At 39.8% G+C, this 8,551-nt stretch overlaps 1 protein-coding gene across 1 annotated transcript in view; it reads right to left on the bottom strand.

Moving 5' to 3' along the window:
* Nucleotides 1-640: 640 nt before the first annotated feature.
* tgm1l1 (transglutaminase 1 like 1) overlaps nt 641-8,551 on the bottom strand; it is a 15,327-nt gene continuing 7,416 nt past the window's right edge. The window contains exons 5-14 of the mRNA XM_005933639.3: nt 5,947-6,065; nt 5,580-5,687; nt 5,309-5,486; nt 4,570-4,708; nt 3,796-3,988; nt 3,458-3,611; nt 2,859-3,143; nt 1,875-2,035; nt 1,620-1,756; nt 641-1,525 (exon numbers count right to left, since the gene is read on the bottom strand). Of these exons, the coding sequence (XP_005933701.1) occupies nt 1,381-1,525; nt 1,620-1,756; nt 1,875-2,035; nt 2,859-3,143; nt 3,458-3,611; nt 3,796-3,988; nt 4,570-4,708; nt 5,309-5,486; nt 5,580-5,687; nt 5,947-6,065 (1,619 nt within the window). The 3' untranslated portion in view covers nt 641-1,380. The remainder of the gene's footprint in view (nt 1,526-1,619; nt 1,757-1,874; nt 2,036-2,858; nt 3,144-3,457; nt 3,612-3,795; nt 3,989-4,569; nt 4,709-5,308; nt 5,487-5,579; nt 5,688-5,946; nt 6,066-8,551) is intronic.

Raw genomic sequence — 8,551 nt, 5'->3', positions numbered from 1 at the left:
TATTACATCATCAAATCTGTGATAAAGTAAACGGTAAAACTGTTATTCCATCTCTTTTTGGCATACTATAATTACCGGGACATTATACGCTACATTAACATTCAGATGAATTTTAAAACCTGAGTTTTTAAAATGTTTCAAATTCCACTTCAAACTGTCCTACAAGCCCACCGTCACAATGCTTGATGAACTGGAATTCAGGAAATACGTGAGTTCATAGCACTGCAAGGAATAGGATCTGACATCTTTCTCTGATGGCTTCAATGACAGCGATTACTTCCTTTATGAACTCGTACATTTTCTAATGCCTTGAATGTGAAAGAGAGCTACAAATTAGAGCTGTTAAACAAGTCGAGTGACAGAAAGGGCGCAGTATTTCTCTGTAAAGAATGCTAAAACTATGAGCCACTGCCTTAGCACAGTCAGCTTTAAGTACCTGGGAATACATTACTCATCCTGATTGGTGAAACGCAGTAAAGGTGTGTCACCCACCATAATTTGTAAGGCTGAAATTAGTCACTCTCTTTTTTTTGCACCATAAAACATTGTTCAATTGCAAAAGTGGAAAGTTTCCTGTTTCCTCTGAGAGGCTTACATCGGATTTAACCAGCACAGGCTTGTTTAATAAAGAGCTGCAACATCATTTTAGTGTGACTTTTATTAAAGACACAGCACAGATGATAGAAAACCCAAAACATTCCAAGTAGATAAATGGTCTCGTTTCGGATATGCAGACATTTGAGGGGTTTGGGTTTTTAATAAAGGCGGACTTTTCATTTCATTTGACAGTTGAAATAAGTGGTAATCTGTGTCCTTGCAGACGACATCATTTTCTGTTTTCTGAATTGGTACATTTAAACGTTACATTTGCCAAAGTCAGCATCGTTCCCTTTCCAAGCACGTCACAGTTCCCTCCCTTCATATAAGCCATGTGAGGTTCATTTTGTCAGACAACGGTTTTCACATTATGACTAGCAACATATATAATATTTACATTAGCTCAATGTTGCCTGACTTTCTGCACCTTCACAGGTTTTGTTCAGTGTCTTCAAATGGACTTGTTTTAGAAGTCTAAGGATACAAACCCTTGTTAGTCAAAAAGCACCTTGTCACACGTCTATTACAATTCTTCCACAGCAAGACACAAGTGTGAATTTCTGTTATTTAAAATGTAAAAATAGTAGTAATACTGATAATGCTACAGTAAATCATCTATTAATAGTTTTATGAATATCAAAAATTAAACATTTTCTGCAATAAAAAAACAAACAGTATAGCTCAAGATACGGGAACTTAGCACACTTAATATGATGAGGCATTGTCAGTTGATATTTTATAAGAAATAAGTGTTGTGCGAGAAGCTGATCATTGTGGTGCCTTTCATTGTTCAAGAACAACAATGTCAGCCACTCCATGCACTTGTGAAAGCTGTTCACAGTCGAGGGACGCCACCAGCTTCCTGGGTCCAGGTTGGGAGGGGATGAAGTGCTCTGTTAGCGTCACTTTGGAGTGGGCACCGACGTCACTGAGAGGGGCAAGATGAAATGAAACGTTAGTCTCGACACAAAAATGTTAGTGGAAGAGAAAGGGAGGCAAAAAAGAGAAAGACTTGTTCTTACCCCACGACCACCTCATGGCCCTCCTGAAGGCCCAGGCCCTCCACTCTGAACACCACTCCCTTCAGTGTAGATGGCAGGGGGTTGGTGAAAGTAATCTTGGCAGCCATCTCTTTACCAACAACGGCGTCTCCAATAGGCTGCCAGAGAAAGAGTTAAATTAGTCAAGAGGGATACCTTTAATAGAAATAAATGTTATGCATGTTGTGTTAAAATAATGCTCACTGTATGAATAAGGGGGGGAAAATGAAATCTTACTGTGATGGTGATGTCAGGTGTGCGAAGCCTGAAAGTTGTCTGGTTAGCTAGCACTTGCTTCGTTTCAGTGACTCTTCCACACAGGGTTAGCATGAAGGCTGCTTGATCCACCAGCTGGCTCTGGTATTGTTGGTAGGGCAGGACCCAGTCAATGGTTTTCTCTATGTGATGGGAAAAAAAGCAAATTTTGTTGTTGTTGTTTTCAATTTAAATGAATGCTTAGACATTTTGGAACAGCAGCTAGCTGCTAGTTAGCTTGGCTCAAGTAACTTCCCACAGGACGAGCTAGCCTAGCCTAAGCACAATGTAAAGGTTTCAGAAAATAAGTTTGATTTTCCACTTCAGGTTTCAGTTTGATTAAAAATGATCCTGTCCCCAATTTTCTTCATGACTGTGCATTAACAAAACTCTTGTTACCTTATCTTTTTTCACAGCTAAACAAAGAGCTGCAGTTATGAGTAATAAAATGACTGTTGCTTGATTTAGTATCACACAGTTTTATCTTCTTAGCCTTTATTTACTTTAACACTTTTTAGATTAAAATAATTGTTTAACAAACTAATTTAATTGAACATGACATAAAATGTTAGTATTTCACATCATCTACCTTTCATTTATGAATAAAGTTTTCCAGACCTTTAGTAACTTGTTTTTTTTTTGTGATGCGAGAGCAGCAAGAGCTAAAAGATGGAAGTTTTGTCCTATTGTTTTAAAGCCTTGAGTTTAGCGTTTTAGCTTTCACCCTTGGGTTTGTTTGAAACCAGTCTTGATAAGCAAGCGAAAATCCAAACAAAAGGTAGCAATTGTTAATCACAGAGGTGAGGCTCTCCTAATCGCGCCAAAACGTATCATCTTTTTTACTCTAACTGGGCCTAGATGTTGCTAATTTCACATCAAATTGTACTGAAGAGGTTTTGACAATAACGACTAAGACCAAAACCCTACATAGATAGTGCAGCTTCATAATTGAGCTCGAAATCCAACCTTCATTAGGCGAAAGCTCCACAGGCATCTGCTCCTTCTTGATGGTGCCCTTCAGCACTCCAGTGTAGTACATGACAGCCACCTGGCTGTGGATTGTTGCCTGGCGGGGCTGTGAGCTTAGATTCTTCACCAGAATTTTCAACTGGGCATCAGCACCCACCCTGGGTCCCTCGCCATCCACCTTTACCTCCACTGACACATCTTCTGCCACTGGTGTGGAATAGACATCTGGCTTGCTGCCATAGCGACTTGCAGTCTCTACTGCAATGCGTTCTTCTTCTGAATCTAGTAGAGGGAGGAGAATGTAAGTGCACCTCATTCTGTCAGAGGTTTCAGGATTTACTGACATATGCAAGAGATATGGTGCAAAGTCTTTCCAATGAAAACAAACAGAGAGCTATATTTAAAGAATTGTGGAGAGCAGGTGAACAGTTGATGAGGGTTGAATAAGTTCAACAAAATGATCTATAGAGAATGACAGGACTAAATCACTGCTTATTAAGATATTTCCAGGTGGTGCAGAAATGATTCTGTCTGTTTCTGGAACATCAGTCTAAGGTAGACTTACAATTAGACAAGTAAAAAAAAGCTGCCAGTACCTTCTTCATGTTTGTACAAGGATGTGATATCTGCCCGCTTATCAGAGCCCACCGCTTTGGTGCTGATGCAGTGGCCGACAGCTTTCTTTTCACTGTAGATCTGTTTAAATGTGCCGTCCAGGTTTCTCTGCCAGTAAATTTTGTCACTGTTGACCTGCCAGAAAAATACCAATAAACACAATAAGCTCAAACAGAACAGGTTACCCTTTTTACATATGATTACGTGATTCATCTTTTGCTGACGGTTCAAGCTGCAAAGACCACTTCTGAAATTCTTACATATCTATATCTAGTACATGCAAAACAACAAAGAGTTCAGTTCAAGAACACGCACTCACCTCAGCAAAGACAAACGGCGTGTCATGTTTAAGGTAGACATGGCCAGAGCGGATGGCGTTCACAGAAGCAGGGCCACAGCGGAAGGTGCCCTGGCTAGTTTCCTGGGGAGTGGCGTCTACGGCCTGCCAGCCTCCATTACCTGGAGGTAAGTCTGGTCTGGCCATCCAGCAGTCATTCCATACGTGGAAATTCCTACAGTTAGACAGAGTTTAGGTATTTTGAATTTAAGTAAATTAAACTGTTCCTTTTAGGTTAATATAATAATACAATTAGCATGTAGTTAGCTTAGCTTAGCATAAAGCAGTTAGCTTGTTTATATGCCACAATTTTACACTTTAATTTTTTGTATAAAATGCAAAGTGTTCATTAGAGACTTTTGGTGGCATTTGTAGATATATTTTACTGACTTTAAACATAGCTGGCAATTTTTGTAGAAGTGAAACACATCTTAACAATTTAATAGGAATTAAGGATATGGGTTTAGTTTTTGTTACATTAGCTACATTCACAACATGTGCCCTGTTCCACAGTTATAGTGAACGGGTGTTCAGGCAGTTATAGGGATATGGAAAATGCAGACAGAATGTCTAAGGGCTCTTGTAGGATACCAGTAATACAGCATAAAAGAACACATAGATACAAGACAATCCTATGCACTTTTAAAAGAAATTTCAACTTGGGGATTTTCAAGAACATTTTAGAACATTTCTTTAGCTTAGGTTTAGATGATTTTCATGGCAGGATGCCATTCTACGTAAAGCTCTATATCTTACCAAACAGAGTCTCTATTGAGATAGTCAATTGGCTCCAAATTCTCATTAAGGTATACATCTGTAGTAAGGGATACGTCGGTATCATGTGCTGACTGGAAGTTGGTCACACTGCGGGAAGGAATGCCAAGGCAGCGCAGCACTAAAACCAAAGACACAGATATAAATAGATCAATTAAAATTTATTTCTGCAAGGCCATTTGATACTTGAGTTAGATTTTCAGATGGTAATACTTTAGGCAGCAAGGAATTTCATTATTCTGGTTGAATGAAAGCAACACATGTGGCTCTATCTGTGACAAATATAGATGGTATGTTAAGAATGCCAATGCAAGGTATTTGGAGTGCATAAAAGCTATGACTTGCTGTCAGGGGCAATATTATGTGCTAGGGTCAGCTAGCTATCATGCAAGCTTCCCTGGATGCACACACAGTGAATATGAAGTGCTCTATGACAGAGTTACTGTGAGAGCTAATGCAAAGACACAGACTGACAAAAAGCCATGATTATAATAAATTTGTGGATTTGTAATTAAATTGACATCCACACCAAGACCCACTCTTGGGTATTCTTTGCAGCTTTTTTACACACACAAGCCGAACATACAGTACAATCCATTCGCATGCCTTCTAAGGCTTGCGACTGCCTACTAAAGTTTAAGGTTTCACCACAGACACACTCTTAACTTTCTCTCAGCCATCCAGCACCCTTCCTTTTTAATGTTTTTTTCCTCATAATCACCTGTTGTAGTGATCCCAGAGAAGACCCAGCACTGTCCATATGACACAGGCGTTCCATTGGTCGAGTGGTATTTCCTCAGGATCTCCACGCTGCTGCTCCACGCCGTAGGTGAGACTCCATCAGAGTAATCACCTGACCAGTTTCCAACTAGAACACCGTAGTCATCCTGAGCATTTATCTAAAAAGGACACAGTGACACGGTCATTGCATTTCCTGTATTTTTTCCCTACTTTTTCTAGAAAAAACATCTATCTTTTGTATATTAGCTCACCATGGCAGATATGACCCTGACCACGTTGACCGGATCCCCTCGACCAGATGGCGGCATTTCACTCTTCTCCATGATAAACAGACATGCTTCCAGGATTCCCTCATGAAACTACAATGAAGAAAAAAATTCACTATGAAACCAAAGTTTGGAGAATTGTCCTGTGAACACTGAATACTGTAAAAAAAAAATGAAAACATTTTGTTTTTAAACAGAAATTACCAGCTACTGAAAAACACAATGAAAATATAGGTACTGGGAACAGTTTAAAATAATTCCATCTTCAGCAGGAACAAACAGGGTAAGTGCCACAGGGTCATAATCGTGTAATGATAGCTTAGAAACCAAGCTTGCTCTTCATAGCTTGTACCTGTCCGAAATTCCACGTGCGAGCACCGATTTGTTTCTCCGTTCCGTAGTAAATCCTCCCAGTGTCATTCAGCACATACTCCTTCCTCTCCTCCTCGTTATCCAGGAACACACTGTCCTCTAGAAACACAGGAATTTGCTCTTATTTAGCTTCATGTCACTGAAAATGTAATCCTCCAAGAACAGGCTTTCAATAATGCATGCACAGTTAAGTACATTTATGTGGTTATCCCTGACGTTCAGTCTAATTAAACCAGGGAATACAAGGAAACCCTTTTTTTAAGTAGATGTTTTAAATTTCTTTTAATGAACGGAAACATCCGAGCTTCCCCCCTATTTGTGAAAATGACCTAAAATCCCTGTTTTATTCACCTCCTTTGTGACTGAACAACTCAAGAATGTGTTTTTTTCTTACTTATCATGTGAAAAAAGTTCCCAAGGCCAGGAAATGGTTAAGAAACACAATGACTGCATAGATCTTGCAGTGAGGCCCACACTCACTTATGGGAAAAAGTCTGGTTTTGGTGACCTCAGCACTCCAGACTTGGGCGTGTGCCCCTCACCCGAGTCTATGTGTTTCTTTTTCCATCCCTTTTTATCTGTTACTGTCACCACCTTGAAAATGCCCATGGGTGGGGACGAGGAACGGGACAAAGAGAAAGAAAGGAAAAGCAGTAAAAGTAACAGACTGTTTGAGATGGACATAAAAAAATGCAAGTGGAAGGAAGAGATTTAACAAAGTACGGGGGGCATAGGAGAGGAAGAGGGGAAGTTATGCTTGGGTGGGAAAAGAAGAGGAGGAGGAGGAGAGAGAGAGTGAAGCATAACATATTGTCTCGAGATTTTAAGGGATGAAGCTGATAGTATCTGGCAGCTGTGATAATTGTGGTTTTCATATCTTACTAAAAAATTCCTGGAATGTGGGAAGAAATAGATTCACAGAGGAAGATGTTAGGGAGGAGGTCCAAGAGTCAGAGTGAAGGTCAGGTCAGCAGATAGCAAGAAAGGTACAAAACAGGGAGGGAGAGGCATAAAAACGGGAAGGAAATACACACGGAGGCAGTAAAAGCAAGGGAGAGGACAGGTTGTCACCAGCTGTAAGGATTTCTGCGAGCTCGCCCCATGGCGCTTCATACAGTAATTGTAGGATTTTGACTTTTATGAGTGTGAGGGAGAGATTGGTCTAGGGAAGAGGAGATTGAAAGAGGGAAAAGGAGATTGGGCATGCCGCCAAAAGCAGCAACCCCATAATGAAAGACACACAGGCTTTTTATCACAACCAGGTCCACTGTTTTTTCTTTTCTTTTCTCTTTTATTTTGCTGCATTGCAAATGTGCTTTTTTCTGTCGAATATCAAAGAAAAAAAAATAGAAGTTTGGGTCTAAGATAGCAGTTCTGAGAATGTACAACAAGACACTCTACGGTTGAATTTCTTAGTGGAGCTTTGAATGGGGTTAAGATTAGCAGATACAAGCAAGGGCCAGGCTTCACATAACTTATATCAAGGTAAAAAAGCTAAATTAGACATTTGGTCCCTCTTGCTGGCCACTGGCAAGAAGACTATAATAATTCAATTCAATTGTAGTTATATAGTGCTAAATTGGAACAAAAGTCACCTCAATGTGTTTTATATTGTAAGGTAAAGACCATACAATAATAATATATGAGCAAGCACTTTGGCAACAGTGGGAAGGAAAAACTCTCTTTTAACAGGAAGAAACCTCCTGCAGAACTGGGCACAGGGAGGGGCAGCCATCTGTCCTGACTGGTTTGGGGCGAGGGGAGGGAGACATGACTCTGATTATGGGATTTCTAACTGAGGGTTTAATTTGGAAGACATGAAAACTCAGTAACCATGCTGCTTTCACCAGCCCAGAGAAGCTTTACCCACCATGCCTGACAAGTTAGCACAAGTGCTGACCCCTGTCTTTCTAAGAATCACACACTCGCAATGCTCTCTGAAGCTCAGCATGTCCATCATGCTGAGCTTCTGTGCCATTGTGAGCTTTCTGTAGAGGCATTTTTTTCCTTTTTTCTCTTTGAAAGAGGAAAAGCCCCTCTAGCTGTTGAACCCTTCAAAGAAAAATGTTTTCTGCAGGAGTGAAAGACTACATTGTAAGTCTAACCCTCTAGGAAACTGCATGTGCAACAAACATTGAAAAACTATGAAAGAAAGTTTTAAAAAAAAGTCAATAACAGACAATTTTTTATTTCAATGAGTGCCCAATAAGTGGCTGAAGAATGTCTTATTGTACCAAGAATTCATATCAAACCAGTTCTACTGAAAAAAGCACAGTACACAAGATTGAATATCACATGAATAAAGCCACATAAAGAGAATTTGAAATATGCACAAAAAATACTCCTTCAAATAAATGGTAATGTATTATCCAAATTAGGAAATAACATAAAATCATTAGGTGACAGTTTCATCCCCTAAAAGCATTACAACTATCTGCTGTTATATTTAGACTGAACCTCACTAGTCCAGATTATTTGATGCTGGCCAAAGTTATGACACAGATAACTGGTGTGGTAATCCTCCAGGTGGTGTGGTCCTTCATCGTTATTTGTCATCCATCCATCCATCCATCCATCCATCCATC

The sequence above is a fragment of the Haplochromis burtoni genome, unplaced genomic scaffold (genome assembly GCF_018398535.1).
Source record: "Haplochromis burtoni strain Fernald_Lab_line unplaced genomic scaffold, NCSU_Asbu1 Contig_172, whole genome shotgun sequence".
Lineage (NCBI taxonomy): Eukaryota > Metazoa > Chordata > Actinopteri > Cichliformes > Cichlidae > Haplochromis > Haplochromis burtoni.
Note: the sequence above shows the minus strand (reverse complement) of the source record. Positions and strands in the feature narration are given on the sequence as shown.